The sequence below is a fragment of the Anolis sagrei genome, chromosome X, assembly GCF_037176765.1.
Source record: "Anolis sagrei isolate rAnoSag1 chromosome X, rAnoSag1.mat, whole genome shotgun sequence".
Classification (NCBI taxonomy): domain Eukaryota; kingdom Metazoa; phylum Chordata; class Lepidosauria; order Squamata; family Dactyloidae; genus Anolis; species Anolis sagrei.
The window spans coordinates 14,411,018-14,436,802 of record NC_090034.1 but is presented as its reverse complement, the minus strand read 5'-3'; the positions used below and the strand labels follow the sequence as shown (position 1 = coordinate 14,436,802).

The 25,785-nt window shown below is 43.9% G+C and overlaps 1 protein-coding gene and 1 non-coding gene across 2 annotated transcripts in view; one reads left to right on the top strand and one right to left on the bottom strand.

The window, feature by feature from the left end:
- LOC132782076 (poly(A)-specific ribonuclease PARN) overlaps positions 1-17,351 on the top strand; it is a 29,141-nt gene extending 11,790 nt beyond the window's left edge. Inside the window, exons 14-24 of the mRNA XM_067473351.1 lie at positions 1,169-1,212; positions 1,303-1,345; positions 1,983-2,058; positions 4,869-4,979; positions 5,438-5,507; positions 8,580-8,635; positions 11,326-11,412; positions 11,501-11,575; positions 12,866-13,061; positions 14,707-14,927; positions 16,817-17,351. Of these exons, the coding sequence (XP_067329452.1) occupies positions 1,169-1,212; positions 1,303-1,345; positions 1,983-2,058; positions 4,869-4,979; positions 5,438-5,507; positions 8,580-8,635; positions 11,326-11,412; positions 11,501-11,575; positions 12,866-13,061; positions 14,707-14,927; positions 16,817-16,875 (1,038 nt within the window). The 3' untranslated portion in view covers positions 16,876-17,351. The remainder of the gene's footprint in view (positions 1-1,168; positions 1,213-1,302; positions 1,346-1,982; positions 2,059-4,868; positions 4,980-5,437; positions 5,508-8,579; positions 8,636-11,325; positions 11,413-11,500; positions 11,576-12,865; positions 13,062-14,706; positions 14,928-16,816) is intronic.
- An 876-nt stretch (positions 17,352-18,227) lies between these two features.
- Positions 18,228-18,299, bottom strand: TRNAT-CGU (transfer RNA threonine (anticodon CGU)). The gene has a single exon. It is a non-coding gene; the product is annotated as a tRNA-Thr (tRNA).
- Positions 18,300-25,785: the final 7,486 nt, after the last annotated feature.

The following is a 25,785-nucleotide window of genomic DNA, read 5'->3' as shown; positions in this document are numbered from 1 at the left end:
GAATGTAAGGAGAGCCGGGTAATAAATAAATTACTATTGTTAGTGTTATGGAACCCATGTCTTGAACTCAGGGAGAGGCGGGCAGTAAATAAATAAATAAATAAATAAATAGTTGTTGTTACTGAACCCATATCTTGAACACAAGTAGAGGCTGGCAAATAATAATAATAATAATAATAATAATAATAATAATAATAATAATTCATTTGGCCTCCTTAGCAAAAGGTTCATCCAAAAGTTCTTATTTTATCATTATCATTATTATTCATTTATTACTGGAGAAATTATACTGTTTAGCCAGTATTGCACCACCTGACATCTGTCGGGAAGTAACAACCTGTAATGAAAGGACCAAGGCAGTGACATTTCCGGCCCATCTTCTGCCAGCATGCCAATGGCTTAAATCAAGAAACAGCTTCCTAAGCTCTACAGAGATACTCACAGGAACACTTCAGCAAGCAAGAGTCCAAAAGTGGCAGGTAAAAACCTAGAACCTCAATCAGTGGCCGAGACTGGATGAGAAACTCCCTCCTGGGCACACAGAAGACTGTGTGACTTGGGACGCGCTGAACAGACTGCGCTCTGGCACCACGAGATGCAGAGCCAAAGTTAAGAAATGGCGCTACAAAGTGGAGTCCACAACATGCGAGTGTTGAGAAGAGCAAACCACAGACCACTACAATGCAGCCTGAGCCCTATCTCATGTGCAATGGAGGACCTTACAGTGACACCAGAGGCATTCAAAGTGGCCAGCTTCTGGTCAAAGGAAATTTAGTATAATACCAAGTATTTAACTTCGCTTGTGGTTTTTCTATATATTATAACTGTATTCTCAATTCGCTTCCAACATGATAAATAAAAACATGTATTAATTCTAAATTCTCCCCGTAGGGACTCAAGGTGACTCCCAATTACATGACACAACTCACTAAATTTAGAAACATGGCAAATACAAACATGAAAAGCAGTTACATATTATTAAAACCCAATAAAAACATCTGTACAATTAAAATTACATTTAAAACTAAATGTCTTCCCCAGCTTAATATTAGCAGTCCCGTTTCCTAATTATTCTAATTGGCATGGAGTTTGCCATACACTTTTTTATATGCTCCTATTGCCTTTATATGCTCCTATTGTCAGTAATCCGAGTGTTTTGACTTTTTAGGACCTCAGCGAGTTCAAGGAGCTGACGACATGTGTTTTCCCAAGGTGAGACATGGAAACTTCTCCTGATTTGGTGGGGCATCTTTTCATAGAAGAGCCACTTTTAAAGATTTAGGAATATTTTATTTCTTGTAGGTTGCTGGACACAAAATTGATGGCTACCACTCAGCCCTTCAAGGTAAGTGGAAGTCACAGTCTCTCAGCCTCAGAGGAAGGCCAGCTTTCTCTGAACAGATCTTTTCAAGGAAACCCGATAAAAGGGTTCCCCTAAGTCAGAAACGACTCAAAGACACACGAAAAGCACAACAAAAGTTCTGTAATTGGTACTCATTGAACCACTTGAATTAAACTGTGACACAACTTTTGTTCCTGGTTTATGAATGTCATTTCCTAATTGGTTCTAGCATAAAAACATGGGGAAAGAAAAACTTTGTTGTTGTGGGAGGGTCATTCTGCAGCACAATTTGCTATAGTTTTTCCATAAATATCTCACAGAATCTCAACCAATTCAACATAGTTTGTGGCAGGCACAAAAAAGGAAAATTCTGAAATAGAACAACTACTTTCAAAGTAAGGACCACACAATTAAACAGGAAATAATACTTTCAGACTAGGAACATTTTTTTTTCAAATTTGGTTACATAATGTTATGGGAGAACTAGATATTTTGTTTTCTGCATGTTTAATTGAATTCGTTGGCTCCTTAACGATTAATCCTCCATGTTGTTTTTACCAAAAAGCACTTGCTTCCAAAGGTTTGATGTCCTGCTTCCTTGGCTCCTTGAAAACCCATGTTGTCTGTCTTCTGCTTTCAGGACCTCATCAACAACACTTCTTTGGCAGAGCTGGAAAAGCGGGTGAAGGAGACCCCCTTCAGCCCCCCAAAAGTCGGTAAGGAAACTTACTTGTGGGAAGTTATGGAGGGGGCCTTTGGGAACACCGCAGAACACTTACTTACTTACTTACTTACTTAGGCAATCCCTTGTTTTCCGAGGAGGATTGTCTTCCAGTATTCTTGTGGGTTCGTATGTGGCTGTGGAGCCCTATTCTTGCTCTGCATCTTCTTCCGCAGTGAGGGCATTGGTTTCCAGGTGGAAGGTGGTCTCGGTTGGGGTTGGCTTGATGCGCCTTCCTCTTGGCATGCTTCTCCCTTTCGCCCTCCATTCGTGCCTCTTCAAATTCTGCACCACTGCTGGTCACAGTTGACCTCCAGCTGGAGCGGTCAAGGGCCAGGGTTTCCCAGTTCTCAGTGTCTATGCCGGAGTTTTTAAGGTTGGCTTTGAGCCCATCTTTCAATCTCTTTTCCTGTCCACCAACATTCCGTTTTCCGTTCTTGAGAAAACGGAATGTTTCCGGAGTAGAGCAACTGCCTTGGGAGATGGTGGCCGGGCATCCGGACAACGTGGCCGGTTCAGCGGAGTTGATGGCGGAGGACCATCGCTTCAATGCTGGTGGTCTTTGCTTCTTCCAGCACGCTGATGTTTGTCCGCCTGTCTTCCCAAGAGATTTGCAGGATTTTCCGGAGGCAGCGCTGATGGAATCGTTCCAGGAGTTGCATGTGACGTCTGTAGACAGTCCACGTCTCACAGGCATATAGCAGGGTTGGGAGGACAATAGCTCTATAAACAAGCACCTTGGTATCCCTACGGCTGTCTCAGTCCTCAAACACTCTCTGCTTTATTTGGAAAAATGCTGCGCTCGCAGAGCTCAGGCGGTGTTGTATTTCAGTGTCGATGTTGACTTTGGTGGAGAGGTGGCTGCCAAGGTAGCGGAAATGATCAACATTTTCTAATGTTACACCATTAAGCTGTATCTCTGGCAGTGGAGAGGGGTTGGATGCTGTCTGCTGGAACAGCACCTTGGTTTTTTCGATGTTCAATGACAGGCCGAGCTTCTCATATGCTTCTGCGAAGGTGTTTAGAGTGGCTTGTAGGTCTTCTTCTGAATGCGCAGACAACGTTGTCATCAGCATACTGGAGTTCTATAACAGATGTTGTAACCTTGGTTTTGGCTTCCAGTGAGGTTAAACAGCTTGCCATCTGTCCGATAGATGACTTCCACTCCAGTGGGAAGCTTCCCATCAACAAGGTGAAGTATCATAGCGATGAAGATGGAGAATAAAGTTGGGGCAATAACACATCCCTGTTTGACACCCGATTCCACCTTAAATGGGTCACTTTGGGAGCCACTGCTGTCCAAGACTGTTGCCATCATGTCATCATGGAGGAGCCTCAGGATGTTCACAAATTTGTTAGGGCACCCGATTTCCTGGAGAATGGTCCAGAGAGCGCTGCGGTTCACTGTGTCGAATGCCTTTGCAAGGCCGATGAATGCCATGTACAGAGGTTGATTTTGTTCTCTGCATTTTTCTTGGAGCTGTCATGCAGTGAAGATCATGTCCACGGTTCCTCTGGAGGGGTGGAAGCCGTTCTGGGATTCTGGGAGGGTGTCTTCTGAGAGGGGTAGAAGGCAGTTTGCAAGGATTCTTGTGAGGATTTTCCCAGCGGAGGTTAGAAGGGAGATACCTCGATAGTTTCCGCAGTCTGTTCTTTCCCCTTTTTTGAAGAGGGTGATGATGGTGGCATCCTTGAAATCTGCTGGGATTTTTTTGTTCACCCACACTTTTTCTATGAGCTGATGGAGTTGTTGTGTCAGCTCAGGTCCTCCCTCTTTAAAGATTTCAGCAGGGATCCCATCTGGTCCACTGGCTTTGTTATTTTATTTTTTTTGTTGGTTGATGGCATTGCTAACTTCTTCCAAACTAGGCAGTGCTGCAAGCTCATCCCTGGTTTGTTGTTGCGGGATTTGTGAGAGAACCTCTTCAGTCACAATGGAGCTGTGGTTCAGGAGGCTTTGGTAGTGTTCTTTCCAACGTAGTGCAATTGATTTTTGGTCCTTCAGGAGTTTGGTTCCATCTGATGAGCGGAGAGGCTGTATGCCATGGTTTCTTGGTCCATAGATGATCTTTGTGGCTTTGAAAAATCCCTGAGCATTATGGGTATCTGCCAGGTGTTGGATTTCTTCAGCCTTCTTTGTCCACCAGATGTTCTTGAGTTCTCTTGTCCTTCTTTGGACCTCAGCTTTTGCACTGGCGTAGATCTTTTTCTTAGCAGCACAGTTGATGTCTCTGCCATGTTTGGAAGGCTTTCCTTTTCTTGTCAATTAGCTGTTGGATCTCGATGTCATTTTCATCAAACCAATCTTTATGTTTCTTGGTTTGGTATTCGATAGTTTCTTTGCAGGCTGTGACCCCTCAGTGGACTGTCACCTTGTCGTGGTGAGGGGGCTTGCGTGTTCTGACCCCAGAACAAGAGAGGATTCCTCTCCACTGGAATGATACTTCCTTTAGAGACAGGAAGTGATTGAAACTACACCTTGTTGGTCCTTTTAAAACATTTGTTGGCCTCAAAGCAATCTCTGTGTGCACGGAACCTTCCGGTTCTTTTCCTTCTTTTCCTCTTCCCTGGGTAGCTATAATGTTTGTTAACTTGAGAGCTTTTCTGTCTCTCACAGACCATCTGTGGACCACAAACCACTCCTTGGGAACCACTGTTTTGAGGAGATGTTGACTAAAAGGCTTGTTGAATAAGACCCCATCTACACTGCCACAGGATCCAATTCAACCCACGTCATAATGGCAGTTTAGGTGGGGCCTAAATGAAGTAACAGACTTTGAAAGCCATGTTTCCCTCTTTGCTCAGAAACGGCGGAAGGCTTCCCCAGTTATGACACGGCTTCGGAGCAGCTGCACGAGGCTGGATATGACGCCTACATCACCGGCCTGTGCTTCATCTCCATGGCAAACTATCTTGGTGCGTTTGTTGTCTTCTCAGTCCAATAATAATAATAATAATAATAATAATAATAATAATAATAATAACAATAGTGGTTGTTGTAGGTTTTTTCGGGCTATATGGCCATGTTCTAGAGGCATTCTCTCCTGACATTTCGCCTGCATCTATGGGAAGCATCCTCAGAGGTAGTGAGGATCCTTTTATGATCTCCGTGTGCAAAACTCATGGCAAATTCAACCCACCAAATGATCAAGAAAGACTGGAGGAAAATATTTTACAACAATTATATGTCATGGGTGAAACTAGAATAAGTTGTAGTATGGAATGGACAGAGCTGTATTGTATGCAATGCTATGCTGAGGGAGGCCACTGTATTATAGGAAATGTTCTGAAATTAGGTAATAAACCGATAATTTGTTAAAAATAGTTTTAGGAAAGAAATCATACATTTTTTAACCTTATCTTCCGCTCACTAGGTTCCTTCCTCAGTCCCCCGAAAAACCATGTCTCTGCAAGATCAAAGCTCATTGAGCCTTTTTTCAACAAGTGAGTCACCCTTCCTTTCCAATGCATGATCCCTATGGCTTTTATCTCTTACTATCTTAGGGACCCGGGTTAGGTCTTTTCTTTGCTATTTATTAGAAATAGTCAATGTTTGTTTTTGGATTTTATGAATTGTCCCATTATAAAATGCACAAGGATGTGGGCAGAGTACAACTCCCATCATTCTGGATCCATCCCTCCACAAACACTGGCAAGTATTTCGAATGTGTCATAATGGGCCTGTGTACTACGATGGGATCAGATCCATCTCTCTGGAAGCACTCCCTGAAAGTGGGTGAACTACAAATCCCACCATCCAGGGTCAGTTCACCCCCTCAAACTGCTCCAGCCCTTAAAGTGGGTCTTTGGGGGCTCTGTGTGCCACGTTTGGTCCAGATGTGTTGTTGACAGGAGTCACAGGGCTCTCTGGATGCGGAAATCATCTTGGAAAATGCATTCAAAGAGAGATAGATACAGAGACACATATTTTGATTGTGGTTATATACAGGCCGTCCCCAAGTTACAAACAAGGGAGGTTCTTTAGATTTGCTCTTAAGTTGAATTTGTTTGTATGTCAGAACAGGGACATTTTTAAAGTGTAACTCCAGCTCTCTCTCTTGCTGTCTCTCTCCATATATATATATATGTGTGTGTGTGTGTGTGTGTGTATGTGTGTGTGTGTGTAGCTATATATATATATACACACACACACACACTCATATACACACACACACACACACACACACACACACATATATATATATATACATATATATATATATATATATATATATATATATATATATATAGGGGGGCCCTGGTGGTGCTGCGGGATAATCTGCTGAGTTGCTGAACTTGCTGACCGAAAAGTTGGCGGTTTTAATCTGGAGAGCAGAATGAGCTCCTGATGTTAGCCACAGCTTCTGCCAATGTAGCAGTTTGGAAACGAAAGCTGACTGGCATAACCTGGGGATCACAACCAGCCACAGTGAAGACATCTGCCCTTGCACTTTGCTACTTTGCTGCTGAGTACGCATGCCCAGAGTGGAAAACATCTCACCACGCTAAAAAAGTGGATGTGGCTCTTAATGAGACATGCCGCATTATCACGGGGTGTGTGCACCCTACACCACTGGAGAAATTACACTGTTTAGCCGGTATCGCACCACCTGACATCCGCTGGGAAGTAGCAGTCAATAGTGAAAGGACCAAGGCAGTGACATCTCCAGCTCATACCTTGTTTGGGTATTAGCCAGCACATCAACGACTTTAATCAAGAAATAGTTTTCTGAGATCCACAGAGACACTCGCTGGAACACCCCAGCAAGTGAGAGTCCAAAAGTGGCAGGCTCAAACCCAGAATCTCAACTAATGGCTGATACCAAATGAGAGACTCCCCCCTGGGCACACAGAAGACTGGGCGACTTGGAAGGCGCTGAACAGAATGCGTTCTGGCACCACGAGATGCAGAGCCAACCTTCAGAAATGGGGCCACAAAGTGGAATCCATGACATGCAAGTGTGGAGATGAGCAAACTTCAGACCACCTGCTGCAATGCAACCTGAGCCCTGCTACAGGCACAATGGAGGACCTTCTTGCGGCAACACCAGAGGCACTCCAAGTGGCCAGATACTGGTCAAAGAACATTTAATCAACTACCAAGCTTGCAAACTTTGTGTTTTGTTTGTTTGTTTCTTAAAAATGCAATACAACCGTTTGGCTTGCTCCTGACACGATAAATAAATAAAATAAGTTAGAAAACATGCAAATGTGAGTAGATCAATAGGTATTGCTTCTGTGGGAAGGCAACAGTGCTCCATGCAGTCATGCTGGCCACATGACCTTGGAAGTGCCTATGTACAATGCCGGCTCTTTGGCTTAGAAATGAAGATGAGCACCACCCCTCAGAGTCGGACTTGACTAGACTTAATGTCAAGGGGAAAACTTTTCCATATATATATATATATAGAGAGAGAGAGAGAGAGAGAGAGAGAGTATGTATCGCATAGGGAAGGGTTAGCACCCTTGTGGTGTTTGTTTTGCTGCCTGTGCCTCTGTTGAGAAGATTTCATTGCACTTTCTGTCCCTGTGATGATTGGATTTTGGAAAATATGGCTTGTTGTGGAAACGAGGATTGGAGATAAAGCTTCAATGGAGACCCCTTTTCCCCATGATAATAACTCTTCCAGGAGTGAATTTCCCTTCCAAGGGGAAGATCTCAATCACTTTCTGTTATCTCAGTCCTGTTCTTAACTAGAAGTCGTTTGTAAGTTGGATGGTTGTAATTTGGGGACGTCCTGGACATATATAGATTCCTTGATGCTCCTCTGGTTGAGATGGAATCTGTAAGAATGAGTTAATGTGTCTTCAAGACAGGGGTCCTTTCTGGGCCCAAATTACATCACTGAGAATTGTGGGTCTGCTGAGTGCTTTGTAGTCACTTCTTCCTTCCTCTCTGTGTCATTCAATCCCACACTGCTCATGTCTGTAGTCCTCAATGAGAAGCAGATAGATAGAATTAAGCTAGGCTAAGGGAATCCCTTCTTTCCGCCTCATTCCTGAATGCCTGTTGTTCTGTTTTCTCTCACTCTCTCTCCAGTCTCCTCCATCCTAACTCATGACTAGAATGGAACTTCTTCGGGATGCATGTTCCTTTGTTTTAAGGCCTTGTGGTCATTCATTCTTTCATTCGCCTCCCTTTCATGCTGGTCCTTTCAGTCTGTGTCTCTCTCTCTTGTTGTATCTGAATGGGAACATAATGTCTTTAGAGATTTCCCCCCCTTTTTGAACTTAGAAGTCATGGAGTTAGAGAGAAAGCTTAGGTCCAACCCTTTTCTATCAAGTAATGTTCTTACGTTTTATCAATAAACCCTTTGAAAAGTTAAAGATTGAACTCTGCCCCTTGCTTCCTTAAGCTCAAGAATTCCTTACAGTCACACTATATCGCTGCTGCTTGCTGTGAGCTGAATGCTTTGCTAAGTATTGTATTTCTTAAACAACTCTGCTATTTTGGGGAATTTCCTTGAGAGAAAGAGAGTCCAAATCCGCAAGTGACTTTCCCCACTTTCACTTCAGGTTGTTCCTGATGCGGGTGATGGACATCCCATACCTGAACCTGGAAGGGCCAGACTGTGAGTTGACATTTTTGTTATTATTATTAATATTTATTATTTATATAAAATTATATAACAAATACAACCAAAATGCAATCATAACAAACACAACGAACGGGGATTTTAACAAAGACATAGTTTTATAATTTTTATTATTCACTGTTTTTATGGTTTTAAATGCATTGTGATGGGTTTTTTTTTTTTTTTGCTTTTTATTGATTTATGTCTTTTTATATAAGGCATCTAATTGTTGCCAACTTGTACGCTGCCCTGAGTTGCCTTCAGACAGATATGGGCAGGATACAAATATCGTAAATATATATATAAATGCTCTGTGCATAATGAGTACCTTAAAAACAAAAGAACCAATGAACAAAATCACACCAAATTTGGCAACAAAGGTCTCACTACACAAGGAGTGACCATCAATCAAAAAATTATGGTTTTGTCATTTGGAAGTTGTAGTTGCTGGGATTTATAGTTCACCTACAATCAAAGAGCAGTCTGAACTCCACCAACTATGGAATTGAACCAAACTTGGCACACAGAACTCCCATGAGCAACAGCAAATACTGGAAGGGTTTGGTGGTCATTGACCTTGAATTTTGGAATTGTAGTTCACCTCCATCCAGAGAACACTGTGGACTCAAACAATGATGGATCTGGACCAAACTTGACAGGAATACTCAATATGCCCAAATGTGAACACAGATGGAGTTTGGGGGGGGGGGGGGGAGAGAGACCTTGACATTTGGGAGTAACTACTAGGATGTATAGTTCACCTACAATCAAAGAGCATTTCGAACCCCACCAATGATGGAATTGGGCCAAACATCCCACACATAACCGCCATGACCAACAGAAAACTCTGTGTTTTTGGGTGGTCTTTGGTGATCGTTCTGACCCCCCCCCCCCCCCGGTGACCCCACCCCCCGGGGTCTTGACTTCCCAGGTTGAGAAATGCTCCCTTAAGGCCATCCAGTCCAACTCCCTTCACCAAGTCAAGAAAACATAATCAAAGCCCTCCTGACAAAGGGCCATCCAGTCATTCACACACATATATATGTATATGACAGATGCAGTATCAAAGATTTGAAAGGGACCCCTAAAGAAGGACAATGATATGTTGCATATTCCAGAGTAGGCAAACCAGACACTCTCCACATCAACACTGTCAAAAAAAACAGCAAGAAACCAACACTTTCTCATTAATTTATTTTCCAGATCACTAGACTGGGCCACAGCAACGCGTAGCAAGGGTCCGCTAGTAATAAATAAATAAACAAACAAACAAAACATCACCCGTGAACTTACCATCTAGGACTTCAGTTGGCACTTAACTGATTTTATACCATATAGTACCTACCCTTGTAAATTCCTTAAAATATTCCCTCTTGCTGCTTCCATAAAATTCACTTTTGCCTTGCTTTCAAAATATATACAAAAGCTACCGCCCATTTATTTGCAAACTCTTAATTATTTTTACCTCGTAGTCCACTAGCCTTCTGGTGGCACAGCGGGTTAAACCGCTGAGCTGCTAAACTTGCTGGCCGAAAGGTTGGTGGTTCGAATCCAGGAAGCAGGGTGAGCTTCTGCTGTTAGTCCCAGCTTCTGCTAACCTAGCAGTTCGAAAACATGTAAATGTGAGTAGATCAATAGGTACTGCTCCAGCGGGAAGGTAACAGCGCTCCATGCAGTCATGCAGCCACATGACGTTGGAGGTGTCTACGGACAATGCTGGCTCTTTGGCTTAGAAATGGAGATGAGCACCACCCCCCAGAGTCGGACACGACTGGACTTAATGTCAGGGGAAACCTTAGATAGATATAATAATTTTCATATATATGAAACCTGTATAAACAAGGTTTGGAATTGTTTTCCTTTACGCTTTTGATGTCCTATAATTGATTCCTGTGTAGTTTCCTCTCTAGCCGCTCCATGGAGTTAATTACAAACATGGTTGTCAACAGATTTTCCTTTCTTAATTAGAAACTTTATCCATTTTAGTGGCAATTACTGCAACGTAAACCACAAATTATACAAATTATTAAAATAATAACAGTGCCTACATTTGAATAGCTCCAGCACTCCCAATTCTGAAGTAATTCAACTTCTGTAGAAGGTTTTAAACAGTGGCTGGATGGCCATCTGTCAGGTCTGCTTTGGTTGTATCTTCTTGCTTGGTAGAAGGGGGTGGAACTGGATGCCCTTTGGGGTCCCTTCAAACTCCAGAAGTCTATTAATTCTATAGCCGAACTGGCTTTTATGTATTTTGGTCTATATGTATTTTAATTTATTGTTGATGTACGATGTTTTAGATTGTATTGTTAGTATTGAATCGTTGCTGTTAGCCGGTCTGAGTCCCTCTACAGAGGTGGAGAAGATCGGGATACAAAAGTTTTAAATAAACAAACAAACAAATAAATAATAGCCCTTGTTACTCTATGAACCTGCTAATGTTTATGAGGTTGGTGGCGATCTGTCAGGAGTGCTTTGATTGTTCTTCACCTGCATGGAAGAAGAGGGTTAGTCTGGGGATGGGGGAGCCTTTTTCATGTGACACACCTAGGACCACAGGTGACACACTAATGCGTCCCAACACACTGTTTGGAAAGCTCAGGTTCAAAAACAGATTTTCCTAACCCTTTTGTATATACATTCCCAAACTGATGTTGAAGTGTTTTTTTTTTTCTCCCCTTCTTTTGCAGTGCAGCCCAAGCGCGACCACGTCCTTTACGTCACGTTCCCCAAAGAGTGGAAGACGAGTGACCTTTACCGCCTTTTCAGCGCTTTCGGTGAGTGAGCCTCCTCCCTTTCCCTTTGCAGCCCTCTCTTTGGGAGACTTGAGGCCATCCATCCGCTCCTCCTTCCCTTTTCTTGCAGGCAACATTCAGGTCTCCTGGATCGATGACACGTCCGCCTTCGTCTCGCTCAGCCAGGCAGAACAAGTCCAGATCGGTAAGCCTTATAAAACAGGGCCTCCTTTATTTGGAAAGTGGCACTTTTATCTGTTCAAGGACAAAAAGAAAAACAAACTAAAATTTATACACACAAATGAGCATTCTAGCATTTTTTAACAAACATAAAATGAACAAGAACACACACATCTAAAATAAGAACACAACTAACTAAGAGAAAAACTAAACGCAGGAAGTAGAAAACTAAAAGCCACAAAACTAATCTACAAACCTCTTACTGCAGGCTGGTTTTTAATCTCTGTTCCTTTTCAATGCTGTTATACTGTATAGTCACATATAATAACATCCTGCTAATTCCTAAACACACCAATCAAGAAATGTCCCTCTCAGTAAGTCCCAATCTTGCTTGTTGTTGGATGAATATATCCCTTTATCAGCTAATGTGTCCATATTTATATTCATGAATTCTCATCAGCTGTTGTATTCATTCTTGCCTTTCATTCTCTATGTATTATTATTATTTTACATATAATATTATTTTTGTTATTTTATTGCATTTTATTATTATACTATCATTTTATTTTACTATATTTGTAGTACTATTATATTATCATTATTTAGTTTTGCTATTGTTATTATAATTATTATATTTTATATTATTATATTATTTTTGTTATTTTTATTACATTTTATATTATTATACTATCATTTTATTTTACTATATTTGTAGTACTATTACATTAGCATTATTTAGTTTTGTTATTGTTATTATATTTATTATTATTATATATTATATTATTTTTGTTATTTTTATTACATTTTATATTATTATACTATCATTTTATTTTACTATATTGTTGTACTATTATATTTATTATTGTCATTTTGTTATTGTTGTTATATTTATTGTTGTTGTTATATTTTATATTATTACTATTATTTTGATTATTTTACTATATTATTATTATTTGTGTCCTGCTTTTTCTCTCTAACAACGCGACTCCAAGCGGCTCGCATCCCTCCTGCTTTTCTCTTCCCCTTTGTACGCCAGTCTTGTTTCCCAATCTTTTCCCAATACAACCCATTGATAATAAAGACTCAGATCCCCGATCAGCTGTGTTGTAAGGTTCACCATTACATCTCTATGAAGCTTTCTCTCTGACTGATCCCATGAGAATCCAGCGTTGTAGATTTGGGATCCGGACCATGTCCCTTTGGGGTCTTAGCTCTCCCCAATTTTGTATCATCTGCAAATGGGACTGGCTTGCCATTGTCCCATTCATGAGAGCAGAGCTCTTTGTAATGAATGGCTCCTTCACCTTCGTTGCAGCCGTCAACACCAGCAAATATGCGGAAAGCTATCGGATCCAGACCTACGCTGAATATGTAGAGAAGAAGCGCGAGGAGAAGCGGCCAGCAAAGCGGAAGTGGGCCGAAGACGGATGGAAGGAGTCTGAGGGCAAGCGCCTCAAGACCCAAGCCTCCCCGTATGGCACGGTCCAGGGCCGGTATTACAACCCCAACAGGTGAGTTTATGGCACACATGGACAAACTTCGGCCATCCTCCAGATGTTTTTGAACTCCCACAATTCCTAACAGCTGAAAGGCTATTGGGAATTGTGGAAAGTGGAGTCCAAAACGCCTGGAAGAGGACCAAATTCTGCCCATGCCTGCTTTAGAGCACGGAAGCAGACCCACCCTCTTTCACTCAATTAAGACAGTATTATTCACTGTATTATATCCCCATCTCATAAACCTCTCTAAAGTTACAGTTGTAAATACACGAAGACATTCTTGTGCCTCCATCAACAATTCAGTAATTTATTCAGGGACAAAATATGACTCTTCAAAAGATAGTTGCATTTCTTCTGAAAGGACATTTTCACATTTTGTATAGGCAGTTATGCAGTGAAATGATATTATGTCATCAAACATATCTGGAGCCCCTGGTGGTGCAATAGGTTAAACCGTTGTGCTGGCAGGATTGCTGACCGAAAAGTTGGCAGTTCGAATCTGAGGAGCGGGGTGAGCTACCATCAGTCAGCTCCAGCTTCCCATGCGGGGACGTGAGATAAGCCTCCCACAGGATAGTAAAAAATCCAGGTGTCCCCTGGGCAATGTCCTTGCGGACGGCCAATTCTCCCACACCAGAAACGACTTGCAATTTCTCAAGTTGCTCCTGACATGAAAAAAATAAAATTTAAAAAATGCAAAAAAAAAACAAACCCAAAAACCCCAGCATTTACAGGAAATGGAATTGTAATAGAATATAGTTTATTAATACATCTGTAAATACATAGATGTTACAATATGTGTGCATTTAAAACATGCCTAGAAAGACCCAAGTTGGAAATAAATGCATGCAACATTTCATTTACCGGACTAACACGAGTTTTGTGCGTCATCGAAGCTAAGGCGCACCTTAATTTTCAAAACCGTGAAACCAAAAAGAAATATTGTTGCTGAATGTAATGCGATTGATAATAGATAGATAGATAGATAGATAGATGGCACCCTGGTGGCACAGCAGGTTAAACCACTGAGCTGCTGAGTTTGTTGACTGAAAGGTTGCAGGTTCGAATCTGGGAAGCAGCGTGAGCTTCCACTGTCAGCCCCAGGTTCTGCTAACCTAGCAGTTTGAAAACATGCAAATATGAGTAGATCAATAGGTACCACTTCTGTGGGAAGGTAACAGCGCTCCATGCAGTCATGCAAGCCACATTACCTTTGAGGCGTCTACGGACAACGCCGGCTCTTCGGCTTAGCAATGGAGATGAGCACCACTCCTTAGAGTCGAACACGACTGGATTTAATGTCAGAAGAAACCTTTACTTTACACACACAAACACATCTCTCTCTCTCTGAATGAATGAATGAATGAATGAATGAGATAGGTATAATATCATAGATTTGGAAAGGCGATCCAGTCCAGTCTTATTCTGCAAGGCAGGCAGGCACCATTAGAGAAGATTTCTCTCCCTCCCTGTTGTTTCAGCCCCGTTCTTAACTGATTCGTTTGCAGGTCGGATGTTTGTAACTCAAGGACTGTCTGTACTCTTAAGATGGCCAGAAATATTCTTAATACACACTGGAAGTGTATGGGATTTGGGGAAGACTGTACATTGGGTGCAGCTTAACCTTTGTGTGGCTTCGGCCTTCCATTTCTTCCAGTTTCACAGCAAGCAGCACAGCAGGGAAGAGGAGCATGAGCCCTATCCAGGAGGAAAGCGGCTGCGGAGACGGAGAGGAAGAAGAGGAGGAAGAAGAAGATGAAGAGGAGGAGGATGAGGAAGAGCAGGACTCCACTGATGCCAACACAGACTCTGTCACCCAAGAAGGGAAGAAGAAGGCCAAGCGGTTTAAGAAAGCCAAAATAGAGCCGGACTCACCAGGTGAGTGGGAGCCAGAACAGGGCAGGGCTATTATTAAACAGAAGCTGGATGTCCATGCGTAGGGAAGGCTTGGCTGGTGCTTTCCTTTATGGGAGAAGGGGGTTGGGCTGGATGGCCTTTGGGTGTCCCTTCCAGCTCTAGGATTCTATGATTCTGTTGTTGTTATGGTTATGAAGAGGCTGGGCTTTCATCTGTGGGGAGGGCTTGACTGGTGCCTTCCTTTATGGCAGAAGAGGGTTGGGTTGGATGGCCTTTGAGTGTCCCTTCCAACTCTAGGAGTCTATGGTTCTATTATTATTATTATTAAACAGAGGCTGGATGTCCACCTGTAGGAAAGGCTTGGCTGGTGTCTTCCTTTATGGCAGAAGGGGGTTGACCTAGATGGCCTTTGGGTGCCTCTTTCATCTCTAGGATTATATGGTTCTATTATTCTTTCTTTATTTTTTTTTTATTATTATTATTATTATTATGCAGGTGCTGGATGTCCATCTGTGGGAAGGGCTTAGCTAGTGCCTTCCTTTGTGGCAGAAGGGGGTAGAGCTAGATGGCCTTTGGGTGCTCCTTCCATCCCTAGGTTTCGATTCCCCTTGGCCTTGTTGTCCAGCTGTGGGAAGGGCTTGGCTGGTGTCTTCCTTTATGGCAGAAGAGTGTTGGGCTAGATGGCCTTTGGGTGCCTCTTTCATCTAAAGGATTATATGGTTCTATTATCTATTATTAATATTATTATACAGGTGCTAGATTTCCATCTGTGGGGAGGGCTTGGCTGGTGTCTTCCTTTATGGCAGAAGGGGGTTGGGCTGGATGGCCTTTGGGTGCCTCTTTCATCTCTAGGATTATATAGTTCTATTTATTATTATTATTATTATTATTATTATTATTATTATTATTATTATTATGCAGGTGCTGGATGTCCATCTGTGGGGAGGGTTTGCCTGGTGTCTTCCTTTATAGCAGAAGGGGGTTGGGCTAGATGGCCTTTGGGTGCCCCTTCCAGCTCTAGGATCTTATGGTTCTGCTGTTGTTATTATTTATTTATTTATTTCGGTTGCTTCTACCCTGCCCTTCTCATCCCAGGGGGGACTCAGGGCGGCTTACAAAAGCGAGGCACAATTCGATGCCTGCATCACATAACAGCAAAAGACAATATCATTTAACAACAGCAATTCTAATAATAACCACAATTACCATAAATACAATAATTATTATGGGTAAAAACAACCATAAAACCAATAAAAGCAATAAAAATCCATACAAACCTCCTTGACGGTCAGTGTTTCACAATGTCATAGTTAAATTCCAATTCCACAATTGTCAGTCCTTTTAGTCCTATCCATCTGGTTTCCATATCTAATTGTCAGGTTGCCCAAAGGCCTGGTCCCACAACCACGTCTTTACCTTCCTCCTGAAGGTGAGGAGGGATGTTGATGCCCTGATTTCCCCCGGGAGTGAGTTCCACAAGTGAGGGGCCACCACCGAGAAGGCCCTGCTCCTCGTCCCCACCAGCCTCGCTTGTGATAGCGGTGGAGTCGAGAGTAGGGCCTCCCCGGATGATCTCAAATTATTGTTCTGCAGAGGCTGGATGTCCATCTGTGGGGAGGGCTTGGCTGGTGTCTTCCTTTATGGTAGAAGGGTGTTGGGCTACATGGCCTTTGGGTGTCCCTTCCATCTCTAGTATCCTATGGTTCTGTTGTTGTTGTTATTATTGTTCTGCAGAGGCTGGACGTCCATCTGTGGGGAGAACTTGACTGGTGTTTTCCTTTGTGGCAGAAGGGAGTTGGGCTGGATGGCCTTTGGGTGCCCCTTCCATCCCTAGGTTTGGATTCCCCTTGGCCTTGTTGTGCCTCCGCTCATTCCCCACCTTAATGATCTCTTTGTTGTGCTTCTTTTAGGCCAAGACCTTCCAACTTCCTTCCCGGCCGGGATCTTTGACGTCCCGGACACTTGGTAGCCACAGTCTCCCCTCCTGGCCCCTGCTTCAGGAAATGGGCCGGCCCCATGGAGAGAGGGGTCTGGCTGCGAATCTGGATCCCTTCAGGCCCCGGTTCAACTCTCCCAACTGCCTCCTGGACCTTTGCGGCCATTTCCTTCAATGTCCGTTTCCTTCGAACCCTTTCGGTCCCGAAACCGGAGCGGTCAGTCCCATATCCGGACTTCGATGTGGAATTACGACCTTTCCTTGACCTTTCCCATTTTGGAGAGATTCCCCTTTTTGCGTCCTTTATTTCCCGAAGGAGAGAACGACAACGTCTTTCCTTCCTTCCTTTCATTCATTTCAACAGAAACAAGAACTCTTGACTTTGGGTTTGATATTTAACATGTTTTCTTTTTTTTTTCTATCATGGAAAACCAGAATTGAAAACACATTTAAGAAAAAAAAATGATGTATTTCCATAAAATGAAAATTAAAGGATTTTTTTTTCCTTAGGAGTCGGGCTTTTGAGAGTGTTTACAAACCCAAAACTGCATCTACATTGTAAGATTTGATGCGGTTTGAGAGCAAAATAATAATAATTAATAATTAAAAAATCAGGGTATAAATCAGGCATAAGTAAACTTGGGCCCTGCAGATGTTTTGGACTTCAACTCCCAGAATTCCTAGCAGCTTTCCCCCCCATTGCTACTTTAAAATGTTAGAATGTTGAGGCTGGCCAATCGGAAACCATATGCAAATGAGTAGGTCAAGATAGCTCATGTATTGGCCAACTTGGGCCCTGGAGGTGTTTTGGACTCCAACTCCCAGAATTCCTAGCAGCCTCAGGCCCCTTCCTTTTCCCCCTCAGCCGCTTAAGCGGCTGAGGGGGAAAAGGAAAGGGCCTGAGGCTGCTAGGAATTCTGGGAGTTGGAGTCCAAAACACCTGCAGGGCCCAAGTTTGCTTATGCCTGCTAAAAATACATATAATGGTGATAATCATAATATTTTTGCCTTCCTTTACTTGAGTCTTTGAGAATCTCCAAATTCTAAATCCCAGCATTCAGCCATGGTAGTTAAAGCGGTATCAAACTGCATTAATTCCACAATGTAAACACATCAAAAGTGTCATTGAAACAAAGCATTCTGCACTAAACTGGAGAAATAAAACTATAAATGAGCACAAAGTTGGTGCAGACTGGTCCTAAGAATGGATTAGGGAAAATCCCACCCGACACGTGTCTTTTTTTTTGTAACGTGAGAATAGGAAACATGCGTGTTTCGGCTGAAATGGCCCTAAAAATGAGCCCCTCCCGCTTCCCCGCGATCTCCGCCCCCCGGAATGAGAGGCATGCGGACGAGAGAGGCTTATCGCGATTCTATCGCGAGCGAGGCACGGACGGGGTTCGAACCCGTGATCTTCGGTTTACGAGACCGACGCCTTACCACTTGGCCACCGCGCCTGCGTTGAAGGGGCCGCCTCGCTCCCTTCTAGGCTGGCGCCGCTCCCGACGTGATGGCGCGCGTTCTCGCCCGCGCCTGCGCACAAGCTGCTGGTCGCTTGGTTAGAAAAGATGCCCGTCTGCGCACGCGCAGAAAGAAATCCTTCCCCCCCTCCCGTTCCATCACCGCAAGATACAACTACGCATGCGCCTATTTTCACTTTTCCTTTGAGTCTCTGAAGAGGGAAAGTTTGTTATTGTAGCTGTTCAGCTTCCTTTGGATTAGCAGGAAGAGGGTCTGAAACAGAAATATATTGCTGTAGATATATAAAAATATAGAAATATAGATATATAAAATTATAGATTTTTTATTTACAAAAAATAAAATAGAATTGGGAAATGTAACTTCTTGGCTGGTTGGGGGATGATGGGAATTGTAGTCCACAAAAGTAAACTTTCCGAGCTCTAGTTAGAAGATAAAAATGACACAATGGAAAAGTTACTTCTTGGAATCATAGTCCCCAAAAATGAACTTTCCAAGCCCTAGTTAGGAAACAAAAATAACACAGAGGACTTGGAAAAGTTACTTCTGGATGAAGGGAAATGTAACTTCTTGGCTGGTTGGGGGAATATGGGGATCATAGACACCAGAAGTAAACTTTCCAAGCTCTAGTTAGAAAAAAATGACAAAAAGGGCTTGGAAAAGTTACTTCTTCTGGATTAAGGGAAATGTAACTTCTTGGCTAGTTGGTGGATTGTGTCCCCAAAAGCAAACTTTGCAAACTCTAGTTAGAAAACAAAAAATAATACAAAAGAGCTTGGAAAAGCTACTTCTGGATTAAAGGATATGTAACTTCTTGGCTGGTTGGAGGAATATGGGAATTATAGTCCCCAAAAGTAAACTTTCCAAGCTCTAGTTATGAAAACAGGAAATAATCCAAAAGAACTTGGAAAAGTTTCTTCTTCTGGATTAAGGGCAATGTAACTTCTTGGCTGTTTGAGGGATGATGGGAGTTGTAGTCCCCAAAAGTAAACTTTCCAAGCTCTAGTTAGAAAACAAAAATAACAGATCTTGGAAATGTTACTTCTGGATTAAGGGAAATGTAACTTCTTGGCTAGTTGGGGGATTATGGGAATTATAGTCCACAAAGGTAAACTTTCCAAGCTCTACTTAGAAAGCAAAAAATGATACAAAAGAGCTTGGAAAAGTTGCTTCTTCTGGATTAAGGGAAATGTAACTTCTTGGCTTGTTGGGGGATTGTGGGAATCATAGTCCCCAAAAGTAAACATTCCACTCTCTAGTTAGAAAACATAAACAAGACAAAGATCTTGGAAAAGTTGCTTCTTCCGAATTAAGGGGAATGCAACTTCTTGGCTGGTTGGGGGATGATGGGAATCATAGTCCCCAACAGTAAACATTCCACTCTCTAGTTAGAAAAAAAAAATCACCAAAGGGCTTGGAAAAGTTATTTCTTCTGGATTAAGGGGAATATAACTTCTTGGCTGGTTGAGGGATTAGGAGGGATCATGAGAATTATACAAAAAACCAAAACAGAATTGGGAAATGTAACTTCTTGGCTGGTTGGGGGATGATGGGAATTGCTGTTTACTGTTTGCATTTTTGGTTGTGTTTTGGTTTTATTTTTATTGTAATTTGTTGTTCGGGCTTGGCCTCATGTAAGCCGCTCCGAGTCCCCACTGGGGAGATGGTGGCGGGGTATAAATAAAGATTATTATTATTATTAGTCCACAAAAATAAACTTTCCAACCTCTAATAAGTAAATAAAAAATAATACAAAAGAGCTTGGAAAGGTTACTTCTTCTGGATTAAGGGAAATGTAACTTCTTGGCTGGTTGAGGGATGATGGAATTTATAGTCCACAAAAATAAACTTTCCAAGCTCTAGTTAAAAACAAAAATAACACAAAGATCTTTGAAAAGTTACTTCTTCTGGATTAAAAACAATGGCCTTGTTTGAATGGACTCTCTGGAGAGTTCGAATCCATTTTTAACCCAACGGGAGAGTACCATGCTTTCAGTGCCAGAAAAACCATTATTGGGTTACCATGAACCAGAAACGATTTGTAGGCACCCCAATAACAACAACAATGCTGAGCGTACAGAGCTTTATGGTGTTTTGGACTTCAACTCCCACTATTCCTAGCAGTCTCAGGCCCCTTCCTTTCCCCCCTCAGCCACTGATACGGCTGAGGGGGAAAAGGAAAGGGCTTGAGGCTGTTAGGAATGGTGGGAGTTGGAGTCCAAAACACCTGGAGGGAGGGCCCAAGTTGGCCCATGCCTGATATATAATGATGATAAGGGTATTGTGTTTTACCCCACTTCAAGCTGTTAAGAGAGGCAAGTAAGAAATACTAATAATACTAATAATAAAGCAGCTCTGGCGGGATTCCTCATAATTCCGGTACTAATTGAAATCATCAAAATGATGAGCTTTGCTTCCATGGCTATATGTGTTTAATAGTTTTTCCTCCATTTCATTTCATTCCTTTCATTTCATCCCTTCTTCCTGTCAGCTGGATCCTCGCAGGAGAGTTGTCTTTACAAAAGGGAGAGCTCCCTTCCCGCTGCTACAAAGGTGTTTCCTGTGCGCTTCATTTGCACCTGGTGGTCTTTCTCTCGAAGCGGGCCACACGTGGCACCCGGTGGCCATTCATCTCCAGGATCCAACTGGGCAGCGACCAGCAGACCGTCTTGACGGCCGAGCCGCTGTCGTCCAGAGGCATGCAGACATAGCAGAAGGGCCGGCGGGACCGGGACCCAGAGCGAGAGGTCGGGCGGTCACTGCGGTGGGGATGGCGGTGACGATGACCCTTGGCCCTTCCGTCCAGCCCCATGTCAAGGTCCAGCCGGGCCCCTTGTTTTGGCTGCAACGTGGTATCCAGCTTCTTCTGGAGGTGCAGGTTGAGCTTCTCCTTGGCCAAGTCCAGCTGCAGCATGAGGCTGGCCCTCACAATGGTGGCATCTTTTGGACGCTTGGACACTTCCTCCGTCCCAGGTCTGAGGACAGCCTTGAGGGACGGTGGCCTCTTCGGCTGCTTTAGTGGTCCTCCATCCTCCTTGATCTCGGATCTGTCCTCATCTTGATCTCTTTGGCTGAAGGGAGGTGGTGGAGGCACTTCACCGGACCTCCCAGGCTCCATCTGTTTCAGGGACATTGTGGTTTCCTCTGTCCCCATTGTTTGACCACTATCCACTCCAGGCAGGGCCTCTCCGGCCACCATTTGTGGGGGGACAGCACAAGTCAAATGTTGTTCTGGCTCCATCCCTGACTTTTCCTCATGTCCAGTCACTTCTTCAGGAGGCTTTGGGCTTTCCACAGAGGAAGACAGGAGACCCTCCTTGGACTTTTGGTCTTCAGCCTCTTGCGTCTCCTCTGGATGTTGCTCTTCCATTTTGACCAGCTGTCCCTCTTGCATCATCTCCAGATGTTCCTCTTTCATTTCCTCTTCCAGTAGTTGGACAGGTCCTTCTGTGGTTTCTTCAGCAAACACCAATGGAGAGGAAGGCGGCAAACCAAGTGGCATTTGTGACCTCGGGGCCACAAGAATTTGTCCCGAAAGCTGAGCCTGCACCATCCCTTTTTTGGCCAAGGCAGGAGTCTTCTGTTCCTCAGTAGCACCACTGGCCTCGCGGAATGGTATGGGGAGCCTCCACACATAGACCAGGTACTTGTGCTTGATGTTGAGGTCAAGGAGGCATAGGACCTCTTTGGCGATGAAAGGCAGGGTAGCTTGCTTCGCGCGGGGGACCTTGTTACCCAGGCGGATGGTCTTGGGCAGCGGGCGGCAGGAGAAGCGGCTGAAGGTGTGGAAGGAGCCCTCCACGATTTCGGGAAAGCCCCCCCTCTTGATTTCAAGCATCTTCGCCGTGATGTGGAACACGATCCGCTTGAGTTCGTCCGGCTGCATCGAGAGGAGGACGTACTTCCTCCTCAGATCTTGAGGCGACACCATCGCGGCACTAGGTTTCTTAATGGAAGGGGTGACTCTCCCTGCTTCCGTCGCCTGACGCAAGACGTAACGTTCCCTTTCTTTGAGGGGTTTCTGCCAAGGTTTGCCATAGATCTCCTTGACATTTCTGCGTGCCAAAAGAAGGCTAGCCGGACTCCTGGCACAGATGGGCATTAACCCCTTTGCTGACCGCTCCATTGGGCTGAAGTCCCCCATGGAGTGGAAATGCTGCAGTGACCGCACCACAACCGTGGGCACCCCGCACTGATGCTGCACCATTTTCTTTTTGACATGGAACTCCAGGAGACCCAGAATTCCCTCGTCCATTTTGTCCACAATTAAGGCATTCGGGTCAAAATCCGACGGAGCCGAAGTGGTGCGGACAGCTACATTCCAGCCAAAATGTCCAGTTGGCGGAAAGGCCTTCAGTCTCGGAGTTCTCTCCACCTTCGAATCCCCTTCGGCGTTTACTATCCGGCCTAGCAAAGCTAGCATGTTGCGTTTGGTGCCTCCTTCTTCCTCAGTTAATATTGGGGGCTTTTCTCCATCTGGGGGCACCATGCGGATTTGGAAGGATTTCTCCACCAAAAAGACCCCATCGTCTTTCTGAAATGCTGAGCTCTGGACAAAGATTTGTGCAAATGAAGGCACGCGTTTCTCTGGAAGGGGTTTCTCTGGAAGGCGTTTTTCTGGAAGGCGTTTCTCTGGCCTTTCACATATTTTTGAGCATTCTGTTATTTCTCTTGTTTGGGGCTCAGGCTCTTCCACCTCAGGCTCTGGCCTTTCAAATATCTCTGAGGACTCTTGAATTTGGGTCACAGACTTTTTCACGTCAGGGTATCTATGATATACAGGGGAGGAGGGTTCCTGCTCGATTTTATGTGATCTCTGATCATCTACTTCGGAGGACAGATCAAACGTTTTGCTTTCCAGCTCTTCCAAGGAATCGGAGACCATGCATGAAGAGTCCACTGTGGTCACCGTCGGAAATAGTCCACAACTGGTCTGAACCGCCAGATTTTTCAATTGGATTGAAGAGGAGGATGAGGAGGAAGAAGAAGATGAAGAAGAGAGGATTCTCGGAATGACGAGAGGATATTTCCTTCTGTAATTCGATTTGTTGACATTTTGGAGCCTGGCTCCGGAAATATGACAGATCACCGAAGAAGAGCGCCGTCTCCTGCGAATTGGCTCAAATCTGCAAGAAAAACAATAGGAAGAAGAGATTTTCTTACATGGTAAAGGTATCCTAATCTATCCAAATGGTTACAAAGGGATTTTTTTTGTCATGTCAGGAGCAACTTGAGAAACTGCAAGTCGCTTCTGGTGTGAGAGCATTGGCCGTCTGCAAGGACGTTGCCCAGGGGATGCCCGGATGTTTTTGATGTTTTGCCATCCTTTTTGGGAGGTTTCTCTCATGTCCCTGCATGGGGAGCTGGAGCTGACAGAGGGAGCTCACCCGCGCTTTTCCCAGATTTGAACCTGCAACCTGTCTACTGTCCTGCCAGCACAGGGGTTTAACCCACTGCACCACTGGGGGCTCCACAGGGCTACTAAATGATGTGGAGAAGAACTGAGTTAGGAATTGAGATGTTTTAAAAATACAGGAGTTGTTTTGAAGGATGAGAAAGAGGTTTCACCTACCTTGCAAATCTGGGAATTAGTGGTTCTCCACAGATACACAGAGAGTCTGTAAGAAAGGAAAGGGGGAAAAAAACAGAGATCAATGGTTATTATTTAACAAAATTAGTGGTAGGTCTGAGTGATCAAATTGTTAACAGAGAGCCAATGTAGTGTCGTGGCTGGAGCAGCTTGGATCAGTGATATGGAACTCTGGAAGTTATAGTTTGCGGAGGCCCCAATGCTTTTTGGCAGAGAAGACCTCAAACCTTGACAATGGCAACCAGAGAAGAGGAAAAAAGGAACATACCTCTTTTCTGTGGGATTTGGAAGTCCACTTCTCTCTGTGTCTCAGGCTTTGGCTGCAGAGAGAAGTAGGAGAGAAATAATGATCTGTCTGTCATCTGCCTGTCTCATCTATCTGTCTATCTATCTTCCATCCATTCATCCATCCTTCTGCCTGCCTCATCTATCTATCTGTCTGTCTGTCTGTCCGTCCGTCCGTCCGTCCGTCCATCCATCCATCCATCATTTGTTTGCCTCATCTACCTTCGACATTATCTGCCCGCTCTATCTATCTATCTATCTATCTATCTATCTATCTATCTATCTATCTATCTATCCATCTATCCATCCATCCATCCATCCATCCACCCATCCATCCATCCATCCATCATTTGCCTGCCTCAGGTAGATGTTAGATAGATCTATAGCTATCTACCATTTGCTTTCTCTATCTTCCATCCATTCATCCATCCGTCCTTTTGCCTCATCTATCTATCTATCCATCCATCTATCATCAACCTACCTACTACTTATTATTTGCCTGCTCTATCTATCCATCATCCACCCACCCACCCACCCACCCATCCATCATCTGCCTGCCTCAGATAGATCGATCTACCGGTATGTTGTTTATTCATTCAGTCTTCTGACTTCCTGATCTCACCACCCCGAGTCAAGCCAGTCACTTCAAGGATAACCTCCATCTATCTTGCCCTTGGTCAGCCCCTCTTCCTTTCTCCTTCCATTTTCCCCAGCATCATTGTCTTCTCCAAGCTTTCCTGTCTTCTTGTTATGTGGTCAAAGTACTTCATCTTTGCCTTTAATATCCTTCCCTCCAGTGAACAGCTGGGCATTATTTCCTGAAGTATGGACTGATTTGATCTTCTTGCGGTCCAAGGAACTCTCAGAATTTTCCTCCAACATTAGAGTTCAAAAGCGTCTATCTTCCGTCGCTCAGCCTTCCTTATGGTTCAGCTCTCTCATCCATCTATTTACCTTTTCCTTGCCCTATCATCTTTACCTACCTACTTACCTACCATTTGCCTGCTCTATCTATCTATCTATCTATCTATCTATCTATCTATCCATCCATCCATCCATCCATCCATCCATCCATCCATCCATCCATCCACCCACCCATCCACCCATCCATCCATCTATATCATCTATCTATCTATCTATCTATCTATCTATCTATCTATCTATCCATCCATCCATCCATCCATCCATCCATCCATCCATCCATCCATCCATCCATCCATCCATCCATCCATCCATCCATATCATCTATCTATCTATCTATCTATCTATCTATCTATCTATCTATCTATCTATCTATCTATCTATCTATCTATCTATCCATCCATCCATCCATCCATCCATCCATCCATCCACCTATCTGCCTGCCTGCCTCATCCATCCATCCACTTGCCTGCATCATCTCTCCCGCTCTATTAACCATTTGCCTGCCCCCCCCCCCCCCTCTCTCTATATATATCTACCTCTGGTGGGGTCCCTTTGGTCCAGGTCTGGGCCCACACCCAGAGGAGGAGGGCAGCAACTCCGGCCAGGCGCAGAGCCCATTGGGACTGGGAGGAGGCCCAGCAGAAGGCCTGCGGGTAGCCGAAGGT